Source organism: Pleurodeles waltl, chromosome 4_2 (genome assembly GCF_031143425.1).
Source record: "Pleurodeles waltl isolate 20211129_DDA chromosome 4_2, aPleWal1.hap1.20221129, whole genome shotgun sequence".
NCBI lineage: Eukaryota > Metazoa > Chordata > Amphibia > Caudata > Salamandridae > Pleurodeles > Pleurodeles waltl.
The window spans coordinates 835,894,600-835,917,504 of NC_090443.1; the positions used below are offsets into that span (position 1 = coordinate 835,894,600).

General features: G+C 48.4%; 1 protein-coding gene across 1 annotated transcript in view; it reads left to right on the top strand.

Annotated features, from left to right (window-relative positions):
* Nucleotides 1-22,905, top strand: part of LOC138293370 (cytochrome P450 2J2-like) — a 244,243-nt gene that overhangs the window by 135,533 nt on the left and 85,805 nt on the right. The window contains exon 4 of the mRNA XM_069232566.1: nt 1,850-2,010. Coding sequence (XP_069088667.1) covers nt 1,850-2,010 — 161 coding nt within the window. The remainder of the gene's footprint in view (nt 1-1,849; nt 2,011-22,905) is intronic.

Consider the following 22,905-nt stretch of genomic DNA (forward strand, 5'->3'; position numbering starts at 1 on the left):
TGTCCCATATCAACAGCGTCCTCAACAGTTGGTCTAAGAACTTCTTTGAGACGAACCTCTCACAACCTTCAGGAAACAACAAAACATCCTTGCCTACTTCTGCTGCCAGATATTTAGATGTTGTTGATATTTTGAAGACTGTGTGTTGTAGCTTCTTCCCTGTGTCCTCTGGTTTGGAGATACGACTATCAACCTCTTAAATACTGCTCACTGCTAGTCTCAGGTCCAGTCTCAATAACATAACATAGCATCTAACATCTGAACCTAAATCTCCATTTTAGCATCAGGAGTCTCCCTGAACATATTCATGGCTCGAAGAATCATGGTAGTGTCATGTGACAGCCCGCGTCACACTTGAGTATACAGATTCTCCACTTGATGTAGGTTGTTTTGTGCTTTATTGCAGCCTCCTGGGTGGGTATATTTATTAAAAGTGTCTTGTTTGCCAGCCATTGGTTGTTTGCCCTTAGTAATGTAGGAAATGTGACAAGAGGCGTACTCCAAGAATACTGCTAATATTGGAGGTCAATTGCCATTGAGCAATGTCTTTCTCTTAGCAAAGTAATGCCAAACCACCAGCCGGCACCCATTCAACTGAGGTGCCATGAGCCTCAGTGGATGTGGTGAGGAGCAGTTAAGCAGGATCTCGGATCAGCTAGGAAGTATCGATGTATGAGGAAACCTCAACAACGCCTAGATTCCAGCTGCTATTTGAATCTGCTTTCCCAGTTCCTGGGGGTGGACATGTCCTGTATCCAATCTAGCCGCCAGATTGGTTATTAGGGCATTGTGTACATACCAGCAGCAAGAGGACTGTATTGAAATCACAGAACCCCCTATCCTCTGCCTCTGAAAAGGGATCCTTAATGGCAAAGACTATTTCACTGCTTCCAACCGGGGAGTCCTCGACTGTTTGACCAGTCCATCAGGGAGGTGTAGGCCTTCCTCAAGCGGGGTCACCACCTCCTCGTATCCCATTGCGGTTGGGTGGTGGGCCAAACTAATGAATGTTCTGGTGCCTGTTATAAGCAGGGGGCAGGAACTCTTTACCCTCCACTCAAATGTAGGTGGTAATCAGGCTCACAGGATGGGTGGGACAATTCCCAGGTTACAAGCTACTTGCCTGGGCGCACTGAAAAGTCTTGAGGCTGCGTGTTTCTGAGCTTTCTCCACACCTCACAACTCCACTTCCCACAAAAGTCACTATTCAGAGCCTGCACAGTAGCCACGTGTGGGGCTGTCCTCTCCTTTCTGCGGGATCACCTTATTAGGAAGCACCGTCACTTGCACCTCTAGGACATTGTAGGAAAACAGAGACTGGATCAGTCTTAATCTGTCAGTCTCCCGACAGTGCTTGCCGCTTCTTCCTGTGGCTGTCAAAGTGCTAGTCTCAGCTGCTGCTCTGGTCCTTAGTGCAGGCCATGAGGATGACTTCGACCCCTCCCAAACTTGCAGTCTCATACTCTGCCTGTTTCGGCAACAGGGATCCTGGGGCTGGCTGCTTCAGGTCCTTGTCTCTATCCGTGGAGCTTCGCCATATGCACCTCACCACTGTTCGGCTATGTCCCCTGCATCTCAGGGCAGCTGGTGCGAAGGTGGCAAGTGTGCCTAGTCAGAATTTTAAAGCATATTTTGAGACTTGTGTGACAGAGCTCATCTTGCTCATGTCCGCTGTTGAAGATCCCCAAGCCATAAGTCCCAATACTTTCACAAGTTCAGTAATTGTTCCAGATCATCCCAAGAAGATATGTTCATGAAGTGAATTGTGCACGTCCATGGATAATGTTTATCTTTGACATTGTGAAGAGTAACATATATTTTGACTCCCATATTTTGTTGTTTCATTTAGGTCAGCCATTTGACCCTCACTTTCATATTAACAGCAGTGTTTCAAACGTTATCTGTGCCATCAGTTTTGGTGATCGATTTGACTATCAGGACCCAGAGTTCCAGAATTTACTTCGTTTATTAGATGAGACTGTAAAGCTGGAAGTCGGCGTTTCAACCCAGGTAAGCTTGTGTCGTATTTAGTTTCTGTATGTTTTTTGCTAACTGTTTTATTGTGCATCATGATGATGAATACAGTTTACATGTTTTATAGGAAACTGGCCTGTAATACTTTAGAAACATTCATCTACTTGAATGGTAGCTTTAAACGAACATTTTTCACAGGAAGCTCTGGAGTGGGTGTATGAAGTGCAAGAGCAGCATATATTATGATCTAGAGATTCCAAGAAAGAAGGCCAATGATTCCTCAAAATTGTAAACTTGTAAATTATTATTACTATAAGAAGAGGCAGCAGCAGTAAAATGTCATATTTGAGGAGTTTAGACTTGTGTGGCTGAGTTCTCATTCCAGATTTGGCTAGTGACCACAAAAATCATGTGGTTCTTGAAACATCATGCAGTCTACCTCAGTTTGTACAGCACTGTCTGTAAAATCCACTATCCCAGCTTCATAGTCCGATTACATCCTGGTGGCTGTTTTCCAGTATCATGTAAAATATTTCATTTTCATAATACTAAACCCTGAGCAAAATCTTCTCCTGCAAAGAGCTACTCTGCATCTTTGAGTTAGCTCCACACTACATCAATACCCAAGTAAATGAAAAACAAAGGTTGCACGAGCCTGCAGAATTTTGAAACTCTGACTAGGAAGTTTCCGATGGCAGATAAGAATAGTGATTATGGGACATTCCCAGTTGCTCATTGTAGAGAACCAGGACTTATTTGCCTCCCCAAAAAAACGATAGCCTCTTTCTGAAAAACATAAGCCAGTGGTTCACCTTTCTGCCAGCTGAATCAAAAGTGTTAAAGATTTTCAGAAAATCAGAGACCAATGACATTAATGAACATAATACCAGCCTGGCCCTTCTACAAGGCCACTATCATAAACCCCTTTTGCATGGTTGGAAGGAAGTCTGCTCTACTGAGAGAAATTTGAAAGCAAGAGCTCCACAGATAGAACAGTGACATTTTGGATGACTTTGAATATACAGATAGATAAAAGGCAACAGTTATATTGCTGCAAAATGTAGACAGTGTTTACCTTAAAAATTAAAGTTATCCACTAGGATATGTACGTTATTGGTATAAAACATGATTCCTGGCACAAACATAGCACTCCATGTTGCATTTCTAAGTTCTGATTATGGTTCTAGTTCCTCCTCTCATAATTAAGAGCTAACTCTTTGTTAAGCAGATTTTTGTTTGCCTATGGTGGTTTCAATTAATTACGGATCAGATATTTGTTTATCAGACCCATAAATATAATCCTAAATCATCACTGTTACTCATACAAGCTGTGGTTCAAGTCCATTTTAATAACATGCATATTTATTTCTCCCTGCAAAAGCTTAGGTTGGTTCAGGAAATTTCCAGTTGGTATCAAATTTTCCTTTACCCTACCCAAAATCTTGGAAGGGGTTGTAATAGAAAGTAAGCAGTGCTATGTTGAATATATGTAGTATTATGGTTGTCCCCATTGGATGTCTGAGCTTATATATGTAATGCAGAGAGTGAATCATGAAATATAATATTGATGTGTACTTGGAGTAGAAGTTTAGAGATCGGGACAGTTGGAGGGAGGACAAAGCCCTACCTGTTGTTGCTGTAGCCCAAGGGCCTAACGTGAAATAAACATCCTACCTCCTGCCTAAGTAGCCCAAGATTCTTGTATGAACACTCTCCCATCCAACCTAAATTCCTTAGCAAATAGTGTTATGTACCTGCTTGAAAACGCTTCAAGACTCTGGTTGCAGTTGGGAGTAATTAATTTCACATGAGGATGATTATTATGAGAAGGAAGTTGCCATATCACCATGGAGGACTAGTTTGGGGCCACCCGCCCTCAAATTCTGGAAAGACTGGTATCTATATATATCCACACATGGTGAAAAAGCCCTGAAATAGCCATGTATTGAGGGAGAATGAAACATTTCCTAGCTATCGTAACAGAAAGTTTCAATGCTATTAAGGACTCAGAGGCGAGGATTATGCTTTCTTTCTCCACTTTATTAAACAACAGCCGAACAATACATAAAACTACTATTCCAATGAACACTTGGGAATTGGCGTACCAGAGGTAACCAATCAAAATAGAAAACAAAAAACCAATCCGGAACAGGCAGTCCAGATATAGTCCATTAACTATCTTCAGGCTTCCCCTTTCGTCTTTCGAGCTAAGTTGTCATCCATGGTTAAGAATCCTGTTTTGCTGTATCAGTTCCTATGAAGAAAATAAAGTTTAGAACAAGGTATTCGGAGCATTGAAGAAAAGGACTGAAAGGAAGAGACATGGGAATGAATCTAAACAATTAATTACATTCTAAAAGTTTAATACAATAAATCCGAATAGATAATCAAAAAGTACTTACTACATACGGGGAGGGCTCATTTAAATTTGAAAAGGTTTACCTTGAAAATTTTTCTAGTATGAATGGGAAGGATAATCCTTGCCTCCGAGTCCTTAATAGAATTGAAACTTTCCGTTACAATAGCTAGGACAGTTTTCATTGTATGTCAGGACCGGAAACGAGGATTGTGCTAGTTAAAAGCTTGTTCACTACCAACTGAGCCATATAAAAAACTGTCTTGAAATAGAATCTCTTGAAGTTGGAATCCGAGGACCAGTCTGCAGCATTCTTGATGTCCTCCAGACGAGCACCCAAAGTAAATGCCTTAGAAGCCATAGCTCCACGGGTAGAGTGTGCACGAAAAAGGGAAAGAGTGATACCAGCCTCCTTCATCACTCAATGAACCCACTGAGTAACGTTGAGTGAGAAAACTGCTTTATGCGGTTTACACAGAGCGATAAGAAGTTGACGCTCTCCAGGAGGACGAATATCAGAAGTCATCTCCTCATAAGTTTTGAGGCAACGAACCACACACAACTTTGGAACATCTGGGAAAGCCGGATAAGACATTATTCTAGTATTAGTTTTTGTTCGTCTACTTACAGTGAAGGATACTCCAGAAGGAGAGAAGGTTCTATCAGAAACATTCAAGGCATGGACATCAGAAACCCTTCTACAGGATATAAGACAGAAAAGCATGGCTAGCTTGGCAGACAGTTCCTTCCTGGAAATATATGGATTATGTTGCCAAGATAAGAGCAGATTCAGTACTTGATTGACAGCCCAAAGGGAAGAATAACGGGGCTCAGGCGGTAAGGAAAGTCTAATACCTTGAAGGAGATGACAAACTAGTTTGTGTTCCCCTAACGGAACACTATCAATCATACAATGACCAGCTGAAATAGCTGAACTAAAAGTATTTATGGATCGATATGCCATTCCTTTAGAAGCAAGACAGGCCAAAAAATGAAGAACATGAACTACATCAGCTTCCACTGGATTGCAACCCCTCCGCAAACCCCAACGGGTCCATCGACCCCAAGATGATCTGTAACACTTTGACGTGCTGAGAGCCCAAGCCTTTGAGAGTAGATCCTCAGCTTGTTGCGAAAGACCTGGGACCGACCATCGTCCTTGGAAATTCGCCACACCATCAATGATAGAGAGCCTTCCAGAACCATCTGATGAGGCATATTGTCTGGATTGAGAAGCAGCAAGGGAAATACAGGGAGTTGGATTGGAGAATCCCAAGAAAGTTCCAGAAGAACCAGAAACCAAACTTGCGACTTCCAAATTGGTGTCACCAAAACCAAGTCTGTTTGCTGGTGGCGAACATGAGCAGACGTTCAAGTTATCATCAAAAAGGGGGGAAAGGCATAATCTTTCTCCTAACTCCAGTCCTGAAGAAAAGCATCTGTGGCGGTTGCCAAAGGATCCGGTTTCCAGCTCAAAAATCTGGGAAGCTGGTGATCCAGTCTGGATCTATTGTAAACGGGCCCCATAAATCTTGAAGATGGGAAAACACCTGAGTACGTTTCCAAAGACTGGAGTCCCTGAAATGTCTGGAGTGAAAATCTGCAATCTGATTTTGACTGCCTGGAAGGTATTGAGCAGTGACTGAAATTTGATGATCCAGGCTGAATTGGCAAAAACTGGTTGCCAGATTGGAAAGAGCCTTAGAACGAGTGCCCCCTAGATTGCTGATATAACAGACTGCAGAAATATTGCCCAGCTTCAGGAGAACACATGAGTGGATCGAGTCTTTGGTCCATCACTTGACTGCAAATGAACGAGCTAAAAGTTCCAAACAGTTTATATGTTAATTTTGTTCCTCCGGAGAACAAGTTCTGCCAGTAGAAAAATCTCTGCATCGAGCGCCCCAGCCTGATCTGCTGGCATCTGACTCGATAATGAGATCTGGAGCAGTGCCAAAGATTGCTCTCCCGTTCCAGACGTCCATATGTGATAGCCACCAATGTATTTCTTCTATTGATTCTTCAGAGAGAAGGACTTTCTGAGAATAGATCAGGCCTATGCGAAGGTGATAAGCCTTCAAACGCTAAAGAGCCCAATAATAGAGAGGGCCGGGAAAGATTGCTTGTATAGATGAAGAGAAGAGCCCCACTAAGCGAGCAATCTGCCGGAGTGAAACCTTTTGCTTGGTCAGAGTATGTCGCAATTCATGACATATCTTTGCCATCTGTCGAGATGGCAGACTTAAGGTAGCGGAAGCTATGGTGAAACCTAGGAAGACTGCTTTTTGTGAAGGAATTAAAAGAGATTTGGACTCGTTTACGACAAAACCTTGGTCTTGCAGTAAGTTGATAGTTATCTGAAGTTGGGCAGAGAGTTTCCTGGGGCACTGAGCAAGGAGTAAAATGTCATCGAGATAGACAACTAATCAAATACCCTGTGCTCTGAGATGTTCCACAACAGGCCTGAGAACCTTTGTGAATCACCATGGTGCTGAGGAGAGACCGAATGGAAGTGTTTTGTGAACTCAAAAGTCTGATTTCTCCAGATGAACTGAAGAAAACGTCTGTGCACCAGAAATATGGGAATGGTCAAATAAGCGTCCTTTAAATCTAAACATGCTAACCAATCCATAGGACACAAGACATCTAGAAGAAGATGGATTCCTTCCATTTTGAAATGGCGATTGAGATTGATGACTGGTCTTCAACCTCCATCGGCTTTGTCTACTAAAAACAGATTGCTGATAAACCCTCAAGGATGCGGCATCGCTGGACAGATAGCTCCTTTGCCCAACAGTGCTGCAACCTCCACGTCCACCAGAATGGTATCTTGATAGGAAAAAAACCAGAGGATTTGGATGAAAAATGTGTTTGGGAGTGCCGACAAACTCTACGTGAAAACCCTTGACTGTTTGTATGACCCATGCATCCTTTGTTAATGACTCCCATGCTTGGATAAAATTCGCCAAGCGGCCTCCTACTTTTAGAATGGAAGAAGGGATAGCTCTCACTGGAAGTGGATTTTGAAGCTCCTCGCCACCTCGATACCTGAAGCGTCTGCCTCTTGTGAGGTAGAAGTTGGCTAATCTTGAATGGTCTTGAAATAGATTTTGTCTGGAGCCTTGGCATCTGAATGAGGTTGTTGTTTGAGCCCGGCCAGTCGAGCGGCACCTGCCTCGACCTGCCCCGTGGAAGAAACGTGTGGGAAAGACCCTCTTCATAGATGATTACGCCTTATCTAATGAGGTGAAAGTGTTCACAAACTTCCCCAGTTCTTTAATGAAGGGTTTGCCCAATAATCCACCTTGAGCTACAGCGCCCACTTCCGAGTCACCCAAATCTCCTAATTTGGGATAGAATTTCATCAGAAGAGAACAACGTCGCTCAGTAAAGAGTGCACAGTTTGCATTGCCCAGGAAAATTATAGCGCGTTGAGCCCAACCTGAGAGAATATCGGGAGAGACAAGCACACCAGAGGATTTGGCGTCCTCCACCATGCCAAGAACTTCAGATAAAGGGCCCAAAATATCCAAGAGCTTATCTTGACAAGCATGCCACGACCTATCTATTCCCTTTTTTGGATCTTTTATGAATTTCTGTAAGAATGTTGACATTCTGGTATCCAGCTCAGGAGTTATGGCTGCTTTAGCAGGTAGAGAGGGACAGGGACACTAGCCCTAAGTCAATTACGAGATTCTTTCTCTAAAGGCTTCCGAATGCGTCCCGCCACATAATTTGCAACCTTATCAGATGGGGCCCATTCGGAAGACCTAGGATGAATAATCTCATCAGGGTCTAACATATTAGAAATGTCTGAAATGGAATCTTGAGGAGTAGGATGAGAAGAGGAAGGTATCCACGGTCTGGTTGGACTGGCATCTTCATCATCTTGGTCCCCAGAGGAGTCAGTATATTGGAGAGACGGAGAATGTGGTTGAAAATCTATGGAAAGAGAAGCACCAGCAAGACATAAAAGGGATTTTTTCACACAATTGAAAACATTATGATTAACTCCTGCCACCTGACGACGCTTTGCTGGAGTTGCGGCAGTGGTTGAGGATTGAGAATCGGTAATGGATATAGGTGGTGCTTAGGGAGTTATTTTAGAGGTTGTAAATTTTGCACATTCATGTGAAATCTGCTGAGAAAGTCTGTCCTCAAGGGGACCAATTGCCTCAGAAACAGCCTTATTTATAGAGGCATCAAAAGCATCAAATAACTCTTCATCATCTGTTATTTCCATAATAAACTGGATGGTGAAATTCAAATAGGCAAAATGAAGTTCTTAAATATATATATATAATAATAACAATGATAAAATAACAGTAATAATAATAGTAGATTATATAAGATGGGTGTCAGCTAATGTTTAAAGTGTGAAATCACACTAGTGTACAAGGGCCTCAGCCTGGGACACCTCCCCCCAGTGCACAGAAATATTTTAATGGGGTAGAAACCTTTCTAAAATATATTAGATATATAATATATGAATGACTAGAGGAAGCTGCCTGAGAGTGTGTCCAAAAGAAAGTCAGAATGCCCAATACGGCCCTTCCTTAGGGCGTAAAAAATGAAAACAATACAGACCCCTGTGAAAACAGGACGTAAAATGAAGGTTACAGGCCCTTTCTTATGAAGGGCGTCACTCTCCAGGCAAATAGGAGCGAGAGAGACACATCACAGCTGAAGTAAAACGCGCAGCTTCGTCTCCGTAAACTGAGAGGAAATGAAGCCACGCCTTCTCCTCAGCGGGTCTCCTCAATGTGAGTGTTCGAACGGCGCCACCTGGTGGCGTTCAAACACCGCTCATGCACTTTTAAATAATGAAAAACGTTACTGAATAAACAATTCAAACAAACAATTAACCGTCAAAAGTGTCACAATTAAATATACAAATAGCATAAATAAAGCGAGCAGAGTAAATGAAAGGAACTTAACTCCGCTGCGAGCAGCAAAGAAAGAGGAAGCCTGAAGATAGTTAATGGACTATATTTGGGCTGCCTGTTCCTGATTGGTTTTTTGTTTTCTATTTTGATTGGTTACTTCTAGTGCTCCAATTCCCAAGAGTTCATGGGAATAGTAGTTTTATGTATTGTTCGGCTGCTGTTTAATAAAGTGGAGAAAGAAGGCATAATCCTCGCCTCTGGTCCTGACATAGAATTAGCAAACACTTCTTTTCTGTAATGTGGGGTTGGCTTGTCACATGATATATAGTGTGATTGTGGGGTGGGAAAACGTTGTACCTGTAACCATATTGGGGGTCATTTTGACCTCGGCGGTCTTTTTCCAAGACCGCTGAGGGACCGACGTGCGGAAGACTGACAGTGGTGGCGGTTGGCCGCTCTGCCTATTATGACCGTTGGCAGCTCTCTGTCCTTTTACGGATGGAGAGCCGCCAACAGCCATACTGGCGGGCGGCGGGGAAGTGGAGGTTGCTCCACCGCCACGCCAACAGAACCCCGCCCAGCTAATCACATCCTGTGATTCGTGTGGCGGTGTTTTGTTGGCAGTGTGTTGACGGTGGAGCAGCCCCCATGGCTCCCGTCCCCTCCCGGAGGATCGTCGGACCAGGTAAGTTGATCGTCCGTGAGGGGGTGTTGTGTGCTGTGTGCGTGCATGGGGGTGTGCATGTGTGTATGTAGAGGGGGTGTGTGAGTGAGTGTATGCTTGCGGGGGTGTTGTGTGTTTGGGAATGAGTGCGTGTATGTTTGAATGTGGATGTGCATGTCTGACTGTGTTTGTGGATGTTTGCATGTATGTCGGTGTGTGTATGTGTGTTGGTGGTGCCTGCGTGCGTGTCATGTGTGTATGAGTGATGTTATGTTGGGGGACGGGGTGGGGTCCTGCCACCTTTGGGGGGTGGCAGGGGTGGTGGGGGGGTAGGGAGACGGGGTGGGGGTGGGGGTGGGGGTGGGGGTAAGGGGTGGGAGAGACCACTATAAGTGCCAGGGAAGGAATTCCCTGGCACTGATAGTGCTAACCGCCATGGATTTCATGGCGGTTTCAAACCGCATGAATTCCATGGCGGTTTCAAACCGCATGAATTCCATGGCGGTCAGCCAGGTCCAAATACCGCCGGCGGTATAGTGACGGCTGCCGGGCTGGAGACCCTGGTCTCCAGCCCGGTGGGCGGAACGGAGAACCGGCGGATGACCATGGCAGTAACCGCCATGGTCATAATACTAGAAAAAAAGACCGCCAGCCTGTTGTCGGTCTTACCGCCGCTTCTCCGCCTTCCGCCAGGGTCATAATGACCCCCATTGTGTTTACAGTTATTTTGCTGCTCTTGTGCCAGAACGAATGCGTGCGTGTTTTGTGCCTGTGCCAACATTGTTTGTTCTAAGTTAGAATTGTTTATGCATAATCTTTGCATGCAAATGCACCTCCAAACACATTGGGGGTCATTATGACCCTGGCGGAAGGCGGAGAAGCGGCAGTAAGACCGCCAAGAGGCTGGCGGTCTTTTTTTCTAGTATTATGACCATGGCGGTCACCGCCATGGTCATCTGCCGGTTCTCTGTTCCGCCCACCAGGGCGGAGACGACCGCCGGGCTGGAGACCAGGGTCTCCAGCCCAGCGGCCGTCACTATACCGCCGGCGGTATTTGGACCCGGCTGACCGCCATGGAATTAACGCGGTTTGAAACCGCCATGAAATCCATGGCGGTAAGCACTATCAGTGCCAGGGAATTCCTTCCCTGGCAGTGATAGGGGTCTCACCCACCCCCACCCCAACTCCCTCCCCTACTCCCCCACCACCCCTGCCACCCCCCAAAGGTGGCAGGACCCCCCTCCCGACCCCCAACATAACATCACTCATACACACACGACACGCACGCAGGCACCAACACACATACACGCACATACACCGACATACATGCAAACATCCACACACACAGTCAGACACGCACATCCACATTCAAACATACACGCACACATCCATACAGACATACCTACAGACATACACGCACTCATTCCCAAACACACAACATCCCCGCAAGCATACACTCACTCACACACCCCCTCTACATACACACACGCACACCCCCATGCACGCACACAACACACAACACCCCGCCCACCCCCTTCCCCTCACGGACGATCGACTTACCTGGTCCGACGATCCTCCGGGAGGGGCCGGGAGCCATGGGGGCTGCTCTGCCGACACCACACCGCCAACAGAACACCGCCACGCCGAATCACAGGACGTGATTCGCTGGGCGGGGTTCTGTTGGCGTGGCGGTGGAGGTGGAGCAACCTCCACTTCCCCGCCGCCCGCCAGTATGGCTGTTGGCGGCTCTCCATCCGTAAAAGGACGGAGAGCTGCCAACGGTCATAATAGGCTGAGCGGCAAACCACCACCACTGGCGGTCTTACGCACGGCGGTCCCTCGTGGTCTTGGAAAAAGACCGCCGAGGTCAAAATAACCCCCATTGTGTTTCAAAGAGTTTCTGCAGAGTTTCGCTGATGCGCTTGTGCTTTGGTTAAGGTCGGTTTCCTCTTACCATTTGAGACGCAGGTCGCACTTGCTTTGGGCTCCTATTCATGGACTTAATACATATGTGCGTCTTTGAACCTTCTTCGCTTCGTGAACATCATTTAGAAATCGATGCTTGCAACATATTTTGGCGACAAGATTTTACATTTACTTTCAAATTTGTCAGAACTGGAAATTGTTTACCGGAGCCCACAGCTTTTGTTCCCACTAACAGTATTTTGTAATTCATTTGAATATTGATTCTGTTGGATCCTATTTGTTTTATGTAACACCACTCCAGAGGTCAGTTTCCTTTTCATCTTTGGGCCAGCTGTATAGCCAGTCTGTTTCAAGGTGATTTGGTAAATCTGTAGGCTACGACTTTATAGACCGCCTGCCTCACTTATGTCCTGCCAAGAGAGGCCACATCTGTGGATGGCTTGCTGCTGAGGTCGAACCTTTGGAGAGGTGACGTTGAGCGGAGTTTGTACAATTACTTGCAGGAAGTGGCATTGAGCAGAATTTCTTCACTTGCTCTCCTCAAGCCCAAATTGGTTCTTATAGTGTGACGCTCTGCTTTGCCCTGTGGTCTTGTACACACTATCTTAACATCAACATGTTGACCCACGTGTATGCTCTGTTCTGTTATTGGTTGCTTAGCTACGGGCAACCAGTTTACTTCATGCTTGCGGCCATGTTGGATGTTGTGGTAGTTATGGGCTGGTGACTCATTCTGCTACATAGAGCGTGGGTGCACATCGGTGACAGGCACACCTGGTGACTTTCGTTAAAGGTACTCTATATTTATTATCTGCAGCAGTTCTGTGACATTTAAATTCAGGATAACATGGTGGTTGAGAATATTCTGAAAGTCTTTCCAGAAAGTTTTAACAACTACATTGGGTGTATTAGTAACTCAGGAGGCTGCATGTTCTAGTTGGCTGAGACAAGATGCTAGCCAGCCAGAACCTGCCACTCCTGTCAAGGATGGGTGATTACATTTACTGTACAGCCTGTGCTCACCCTTGAGTACCTTGGCACAGAACAGTCAGGCTTATCACAGAGGCAATGTGTAAAGCAACAACACACCACTTTCCTGCCACAACCATGCTACACAGCACAAAGGAGACTTCATATGTATGTATAAAAGAAAGCCAGTATTCATTTATTAATTTACAGCATAATCAGAGCAGTACACAGATGTACAGCAGATAGACCGTATTGATAACATTTGTAGTTACTCTCCCACTGTGTACAGTGATATTTCTCTATGTTGGTCGCTACTCAAACTCGCTTATTATTATCTCAACATTAAACAAACCAATAAACTCAGAACCACCAGTACTAGTCAGGCTCAGAATGTCGTACGATATCTCCGTACTTTATCCACGTCTACCGGTACTGTCTAGAATGTCAGTCACGTAATTCTTAGTCCACATACACATATGGTACTTTTTGTTGTGAAAGAGACGTTACCATAGAACTGTTTGTGGTCGAATAGATCCTCCCATACTTTAATCTGGGCCACTTGTAGAGGGTTCTCCCCCGTGGGTCTATTTGTGTTAATGTTTGGGTCATGGCCTCCCACACCCTCAGGTCCACCCCCACCCCTGAATCCCCCCTAGTTTTTTTCATATGTGATTCTTCGGCCCCTGCCCAATAAGTCGTGTCTCCATTCACATGGTGTCGGGGTGAGGGCTAATCCATCGTATGGCAATTCGGCACTTAGCCACCACTAATCCTAAAATTGTGTATCTTCTAGAGATTTTTCTTTTGGGATTAAATGGTAGGAGCCCCAATAAACATCCAGTGACAGTTAGGGAGACGTCCCAGCCCGTCACCGTTTTTAAAGGTTCAAGGATCTGTGTCCAGAACTCCGATATTTTCCTGCAGTACCAGACAATGTGTACAAAGTTGGCTGTAGCGGTGTTGCACCTAGAACAAGAGCTGGGTCTAGAGGGGCATATTCGGCTAAGGCGCTGAGGGAAAAATATGTCATGTATAAAGTTATATTGGATGTGTTTGAATATGGCCGAAGTGGCCACCCCATGAACCCCCTTGGGATTTTTTTTTCAGTTTTGGTGAGAAATTTGTTCTTGACTGTAACGTTGCCATACTTGTTCAATTCTCCTTGGCTTTTGTTGTCTGTCAGCTCGCAGTGCCTGATACATATTGGTTATAAAGCATCTTCCCCCTGCCATGTCTAGGAGAGTGGTCATTTTAGAGGTCGTGGCCGGTGTACTTGGGAATGTAGGCCATAGTTGGCGTACCATTATACAGCCTCCCTCTTGCCAATTATCCATCAACATCACTTGTGCTATGCGCTTGAACTGGGGGATTGTCCAGAAATCCAAATCTGAAGCAAAAGGGGCTCCCCCAGGACCGTCTTGACCGCCCGGTCCCAGATTCGGCCCATCAGGCATATTAACGGCAGAAAGTGCTTAGGTATACCCACTCCTAACAGTAAAAGTTCACCCAGTTGGTGACCTTCGTGTGAGTCCTCTCTACCAGTTCCACTCCCCATCCAACCAAGATACCACATGTTGGAGGTGGGCTGCATAGTAGTACAGCTTCAGCTCCGGGACCTCCTAGCCACCCCTAGCCCAACCACGCCTCAAGGTGGTCAAGCTCACTCAGCTTCTTTTACCCTGCCAAAGCAGGCCAATTATGATTTTATCGAGCTTGTGAAATGCTCTCCTTAGGAATTTCAAAATAAAAGCCCTGTGTTATATAGAGACACCTGGACAGGACCACCATCTTCACTAGCGCTACCCTCCCCAGTAGGGACAGCGCCAGGGAATACCAGAAACTGACTGAGGATCTCAGCCCCATCAGCACTATGGCCATATTACTGGCATAAAAAAGATCTGGATCTTGTGCTGTGTACAGGCCCAAATACTTAACTTTTTCAAGTTCCCACCGGAGCTCAGTGATGGGGAGCTCATCGCAGGGTATTCCTGTTAGGGCACCAAGTGAGAACAGAGTGGACTTCCCCACATTAATAATCCGCAATCCTGACACATCCCCAAACACATACATCACGTTAAGTAGCAGGTGGAGTGAGATATCAGGGCGACGGAGATAAATCAGTGCGTCGTCTGCGTATAAGGAAACTGTGGCCCTCATTATGACCCTTGCGGTGAGCGATAAAGTGGCAGTAATAATTACCGCCAAATTATGACCATGGTGGTGATAACTCCCATAGACAGCCAATGTACCACACCATCCGCCAGGGCGGAAACACCACGCACGCCATTGGTTGCTATCAACAGCCAGGCGGAAGACAAAGTACTGCCCACCATATTAAGACCCTTCCATCCGCCACGTTTTGCGGGGCGGTACCAGCGCCATCAAAAGCCTGGCAGAAACACATCACTGAAGAGAAAAGACTCACCATCGGAGACACAGGGAAGAACAATGCCGCCATTGAACCCAAACTGCAAGTTTTACTGATGATCTTCTACATTATGCTCCACCTGGAACACCAACGCTGAAGAAGATGACGCCGCCTAGCACACAAGGGAGGGAGGGAGGAAAACGAGAGAGACACACATGCGCAACACACACCCGACACACCCACACCATACACACGTCCAGCTGCTCAAGAAAAACAATTTGCACGGCACAGCAGAATAATGCAAGGACAACAGGAATGCACGAAGGTGAATGTATGAATATCAACAGCTAATAAATAATCTAATTGTCCGTGAAACAGATATGTATACATGTACACAAAGGGACACTGCCCAGTCCAATGTTTGAAGGGCCCACATGGCCACAGGGCACAGTCCAAGGCCCAACTTAAATCCTGACTTAATCTGGACAGAACTGTGCGAGGCATCAGTTTGCAAGTGGGCAGGCACCTCAGGTGGGTGGGGGGGCACCTCAGCCAAAGTCATGAACAAGCCCACTGGTAATGGAGGGGGCGCCATGCACATTTTTCTGTCCTGGGGAGTGCAAGGCCACAGTCTCTCAGGTGGGTGACTTGCTCACTGGTTCTGGAGGGGGCTCCATGCCCATTTCTCTGTCCTGAGGAGTGCAAGGCCACAGTCTCTCAGGTTGGTGACTTGCCCACTGGTTCTGGAGGGGGCTCCATGCCCATTTCCCTGACCTGGGGAGTGCAAGGCCACCATTTCTGTAGTGGGTGACATGCCCCTTGGTTCTGGAGGAGGCTCCATGGCCATTTCTCTGTCCTGGGGAATTCAAGGCCACAGTCTCTCAGGTGGGTGACTTGCCCACTGGTTCTGGAGGGGGCTCCATGCCCATCTCCCTGTCCTGGGGAGTGCAAGGCCACAGTTTCTGGATTGGGTGACTTGTCCACTGGTTCTGGAGGAGGCTCCATTCCCATTTCTCTGTCCTGGAGAGCATAAGGCCACAGTTTCTGGAGTGGGTGACTTGCCCACTGGTTCTGGAGGAGGCTCCATGGCCATTTCTCTGTCCTGGGGAATGCAAGGCCACAGTCTCACAGGTGGGTGACTTGCCCACTGGTTCTGGAGGGGGCTCCATGCCCATTTCCCTGTCCTGGGGAGTGCAAGGCCACAGTTTCTGGATTGGGTGACTTGGCCACTGGTTCTGGAGGAGGCTCCATTCCCATTTCTCTGTCCTGTGGAGGGCAAGGCCACAGTTTCTGGAGTGGGTGACTTGCCCACTGGTTCTGGAGGAGGCTCCATGGCCATTTCTCTTTCCTGGGGAGTGCAAGGCCACAGTCTCTCAGGTGGGTAACTTGCCCACTGGTTCTGGAGGGGGCTCCATGCGCATTTCCCTGTCCTGGGGAGTGCAAGGCCACAGTTTCTGGAGTAGGTGACTTGCCCACTGGTTCTGGAGGAGGCTGCATTCCCATTTCTCTGTCCTGGGGAGTGCAAGGCCACAGTTTCTGGAGTGGGTGACTTGCCCACTGCTTCTGGATGGGGCCCCTCGTACAGTAACCCCAGGAGGGTGGCCTACATGGCTTCCACTGGTGGTAATGGCTGCAGTGTGCTGGCAGATGGATTTGCCTCCTGGCTAGCCTCTGCAGTTGGTGATGGCTGCACTGTGGTGGCAGATGGAGGTGCCTCCTGGGCAGCCTCTGAAGGTGGTGATGGCTGCACTTTCTCATCTGCCGGTGGGGGCCCTGTGACCGCTGGTGATGGTGGAGGTGTCACCCTGACAGCCTCCACTGGAGTAGAGGGCTTCGTCCTCTCCATGACATGGGGCGTGGATTCCTCACCCTTGCTGTCAGGGGTGGATGGCTTCTTCCCCTTTGTGGCAGGTTGTACGTGGTCCTTAGCCATCCGGGCAGGAGTCGAGGACTTCTTCCCCTTCAACGCAGGAGGTGAAGGCTCCTTTCCCTTCTTGGCTTGAGGGGAGGGCTCCTTTCCCTTCTTGCCTGGAGGTGCGAGCTCCTTCCCCTTCTTGCCTAGAGGTGCAGGCTCCTTCCCCTTCTTGCTTGGAGGTGTGGTATCCTTCCCACCACGACTAGGTGGTGCCACCACTGTCCCCGTGGACTGTTTGGCTGAGGTCCTGGGCTGGGTCATTGGGACCCTGCTCTTACGGGCAGGACGGGGTGGGGTGAGGGAAGAGGTCCAGTTGTGCAAAGAATATGCTTCTTAGGGACGGTGGGGCGGGAGGAGTGATGGGAGTGGAGGTTTAGGGAGTGGTTGTAGGAGGTGTATGTCTGCTGGATTTGGGTGCAGGTGCATGGGCAGTATGCTGAGGTGCATGGCTTTTGGATGTGTGAGTGCTTGCGTTTGTGTCCTTTGGGGGGACAGACAGGGCGGGAGAGGACACAGGGGACATGTACATGGATGTTGTGGAGGTGTCTGCTAGTGAGGTGTGTGTGCTGCTTGGTGTGGTGATGCTGGTGGTAGATGTTGATGTAGTGCATGCAGGTGTGAGTCTGGCCGTGACTGGGTGGAGGGGGAGACAGTGGAGGCAGTGGATGTTTTTGTGTATGCAACTGTATGGTGCTTGCGTGAGTGCTAGTGCATCTGGGATTTCAGCCCCTGGATGGCATTCCCCATTTTTGATTGCCCTACAGAGATGGATCTCAGGAGATCAATAGCCTCCTCACTCAGGGCAGCAGGGCTCACTGGGGCAGGGCATGAGGTGCCTGGGGTGAAGGAGATGCCCACTCTCCTGGATGAGCGGGCATGGGCAATTCGCTGAGGGGCTACTGGGAGGGCGGTGCTGGTACAGGGGTGGCGGCTGTACCTGCAGCTGGGGTGGTCACAGAGGTGTCCAACACCACCTGGGAGCTTCCATCGGAGGGGGTATCAGAGTCTGTGTTGTCACCTCCTGCCTCTGCCGTGGTGCTCCCATCGCCCTCCATCCCACTGGTTCCCTCGGCGTCGGTGGGCTCTGTCTTCTGGGTGCTGTGGGATGCAGCTCCCTCTGTCACCGGTGCCCCTGCTCCTCCAGCAGATGATGCTAATGCACACAAGGACAGGATGACAGAAGCAAAAAAGGGTGGGAGAGAGACAAAGGAAACACTGGGTCAATGACCGCACCAACACCACAGTTGGCATTCACAGCACCTTCGCACACAGGGAACAGACTTAAGCACTATGAATTGCACTGCCAGTGATATGGCTAGATGCTAACGCAAGATGACGGCCTCACACTGCCAACTGCACGCCTCCTGGGACCCACAAGGCCTTGCCTGAAATGGACTGCTAACAAGCTAGGTTACCTGTATTTGATATACATCCATTACCCCAGAGTTGACCCACCCTCCAATGTCTGGCCTGGCCTTAGGGGCACTTACTTACTCACATCCACCACCCGGATCACACCCCACCTGCCAAAATTTGTAATGATCCCCACTCTACTCACCCCCTTGTGGCTGCTGTGATTCCCTCAAGCTCCCATCCAGCTCAGGGTAGGCCACTGCCAGAATGCAGTCCATCAAGATTGTCGCCCCTTCCTCATTGGGAGGCCATCCCCAGCTGGGCCTTCCGTGCCCAGCGTCTCAGGTCCTCCCACCATTTCAGACAGTGGGTGCTCCCCCTGTCATAGACCCCCAGGGTCCCCACATCCTTGGCAATGGCACGCCATAATCCCTTCTTTTGATGGGCGTTGACCTACAGAGGCAATACAGACACGAGAACACCATTAAACAAACAGTCTAGCCTGTTACACAAATGGCCCATACCCGTTTCCATCACCATCACACACTTCACCTGGCGCACACCATGTACACCACCACAAAACATTGCCTCCCCATGACACGATGACACGATGCTTGCACACACATCCCCATGCATCCTTCCCACATGCATCATGCCCAGTGTGTACTCACCTGTTGGTCTGGTGGCCCATACAGCAGTCCGTACTGGGGTAGGACCCCATCCTCCAAAGTGAAGGCAGGGGCCCTTTCCCCGGTAACACAGGCCATGGTGGGTTCCAGACACAGGTCACAGCAGCACACGCAGTGTAGGTGTTCTCCTGTTGAAGGTCAGGAAACAAGTGAGGAATCAGATAGAAAATGGTGGTCACTTCTGCGGCGGTGTACACCGTCACCGCCAATGCAGATCCCCATTGGCCACTGTACTCCATAGAGCCCCATATAATCCAATGAGGAATTGCACAGCGCTGCAAAACTGCCTTCTGCCACGACGCCCAACATCGCCGTAATTTCCTCACTTCTAAGTGTGCCTACATACAGGACAGGCAGTCGCCATTTCGGGGGGTGGGGAACAGTCATATCACTATTAACTGCATCACATATTAGGTTGTCACATACCTTGCCATTAACACTGTCCCATTACATAAGTGCACCAAGTATACTGTAGTTGTGGATCTATTGTTCCAGTTGTGACAGTCTACTCACTCTTGTGTCCCTTAGATAACTACCGCTGCAGATGAATAGGAGGTGGAGACATACCCCCGTGTACAGACCCCTTGTGGACTTAGCAGCACTGGAGGACAGGCACAATATCCTCACCTAAAGACTGAACAGGGCCACAATCACAGAGCTGTGTGCCCAATTGGAGCCAGACCTGATCTCATCTATCCATCATTCGACTGGGATCCCCCCCTCTTGTGCAAGTGCTATCAGTGGTCCATTTCTTGGTGGGCTTGGCAGGAGGAATGCCACTGCCAATGTTCTCAATCCTGCTGGCAAGAGTCTTGTCTGCCCTTGTAAAACACCTGTGCATCTACATTTCTTTCCCCCAGGTGGAAGAATTGGCCACTGTGAAGGCCAGATTCCATGCAATGGGACATATCCCCAATATTATTGGAGCGATTGATGGTACACATATTGCGTTTGTCCCCCCCTGCCAGAATGAACAGGTGTTAAGGAATTGTAAGAGTTTCCACTCACTGAATGTGAAGATGGTGTGCCTGGCGGACCAGTCCATCTCCCATGTCAATGCTAAGTATCCTTGGTCGGTGCATGATGCCTTTGTTCTGAGGAATAGCAGCATCCCAAATGTGATGGCCCAACTATAGAGGCACAGGGTGTAGCTAATAGGTGAGCTGTGGTTCCCACCCACTGTATGTTCGTGTATGTCTTCTGCTGTTAGCCCCATGGGATTGTGTGAGGCTAAATGTGCTCCCTCAATATTTGCAGCTGACTCTGGCTACCCAAACCTATCGTGGCTGCCGACCCCTGTGAGGAATGCCAGGACAGGGGCTGAGGAATGTCATAATGAGGCACATGGGTGAACCAGAAGGATCATCGAGAGGACCTTTGGCCTCCTAAAGGCAGGTTCAGGTCCCTGCATCTGACAGGTGGATATGTTGCACAACCTGGCCCTCAGAAGCTACGTACCTTTTCTGCAGGAGGAGGAAACTGGAGATGCCCCTGTGGCAGCAGTAGACCCTGAGGACAGTGAGGATGAAGAGGATGAGGATGAGGACAACAGAACCTCAGTTATCCAATGACACACAGGTGAGACAGTGCAACTGCACATTCCTATGACTATTGGTATATTCTGTGTGGCTGTAGCATGATGGCATTAACTTCCTTTGCATCTCAACTTACTTTTGCCTATGGTTTGTCATTTTACAGATGTTGGTGATATAACAACTGTGTACTGATGTGCTGACTACAGACAGCTACAGGTCATTATGTCTATGCTCTCACAGTGTATAGTTAATTTGCACTAGATGTGGCTGTTTCCATAAATACACATTTTCAATACATAAAATGCTAGTAGTCAAATTATGTTCAAGGGTGTTTATTGAAGTGCTAATAAATTGAGTGGAATGTGCATTGGAATGGGGTGATGATGGAGGAGAGTCCAGGGTATTGTTCGAGTCTGTTTGTAGCACATGTGCACTGTCCAAGAGGCCATAGGAAGGGGAGCAACAGCAGTTCAAAGTGGACAAGGTGAATGAGTGGGACACAAGGGGGACAGTAAGGAGAGTCTCATTTCCTGGCGGTGGTCTTGGAAAGTGTCTCTGGCTTCTGTCTGGTTCGCAGGGAACGTTTGTGGGGTGGTTCACCTTCTGCAGGTCGAGGGGTGCAGGTGGCCTGTGGGTCCTGTGGCAGGTTCTCCCTCCCACTGGTGGCAGCGGAGGTGGAGGGCTGGTCAATGGACTGGCTAGTGGTAGGGGCCCGCTGGTGTGCTGTTGCTTCCCTCATCATGTTGGCCATGTCTGCCAGTACCCCTGCTATGGAGATCAAGGTGGTGTTGATGGCCTGCAAGGCCTCCCTGATCCCCTGATACTGTCCCTCCTGCAGCCGCCTGTTCTCCTGCACAGTGTCAAGGATCTGGCCCATCGTGCCCTGGGAATGTTGGTAGGCTCACAGGATCTCGGAGAGTGCCTCCTGGAGAGTCGGTTCCCTGGTTCTGTCCTCCCCCTGGTGCACAGCAGGTCTCCCAGTGTCCCTGTCGTCCTGTGCCTCTGTCCCCTGAATGGTGTTCCGACTGCCACTGACCCCAGGTCCATGACTGTCTTGGGTATGAAGTGTGGCCTGGGGTCCCTGTACAGGTGGGCACACTGCTGAATGACGTGTCCTGGGGACAGAAGTGTGGGTACGCTGGGAGGGTGTTGTGGTGTTGGATCCTGATGGGGGAGGCTCTGTGGTGGACTGTGAGTTTCTATGTGGGATAAACCCCGACTGGTCTTCATGGAACAGGGACGGGAGGTGAGGGAGCAGTCTTGCCGCAATGACACTGCTTAAAATCTTCACGTCTATGTTGAGCATTGATATGGGTCAGTAGTAACCTGCGTCTAACCTGTCCTTGCGTCTAACCTGTCCTTGCCTGGTTTGGGTATGAGTGCTATAAGAGCTTCAGTGATGGACCGGGGGAGATGTCCCGTTTTGTATGCTTCAACATACACCTCTGTCAGTCTGTCCACCAACACCTCCGGGAATGCTTTATAAAACTCCGATGGGATATGATCACTCCCAGGAGCTTTGGCCAACTTCAGTGCTGTGCCAATCGGGCTCCCAAGACTGTCTCGTTCTGAGTCTGTGAGAGATGCAAAGGGTAATGACCGCAAGTAGGTCTGTCTCATCAGTGTTAGTGGAAGGTTGGGTATACACTCTCCGGAGGTGATCTGGCTGGGGTGACCGGCTGTCCAGTGGTCCCTGAGGGGCCAGGTAGGTCATCCAGATCCTGAAGTCCAGAGTTACTGTCATCACTGGGGACATCTTCTGTTAGGGGACCGGATAGTCCTGGCACCTACTCTGCTGACATTGGCTGGGGATATAAGTGATGTATTATGCATCCCTGGCTTCCCCTCTATCGTTGGTGTTGCCCTGCCACCTTTTGCTTCTGTTTGGTGATGTATTGTGGCTTTGTTAGTTTCTCTATGCTGAGCATGCTTTGGTGATGGGTGTCCATGCTGGGCTGGGAGGGCTGGCCATGCTTTGGTATAGCATGCAGGGCTTGGCATTGTGGTTAGTCATATGTGTAGGTGCAGTGTGTGGGATGGATTGGAGTGAGAGTGTGAGATGGCATGCAGGTATGGGGGTGATAAGTGGTAAATGTTGACTTAACAGTGTCGAGTCCTCCGGCTACTCCAGTGAGTCCCTCAGGATTGCAGAATTGCCAAGACTTGCTCCTCCCATGCTGTGAGCTGTGAGGGAGGAGTTGGGGGTCCACCGCCAGTCCTCTGTATGGTGAGCTGGTGCCTTGCTCCCACGGAACATACCTTCCCCTGTA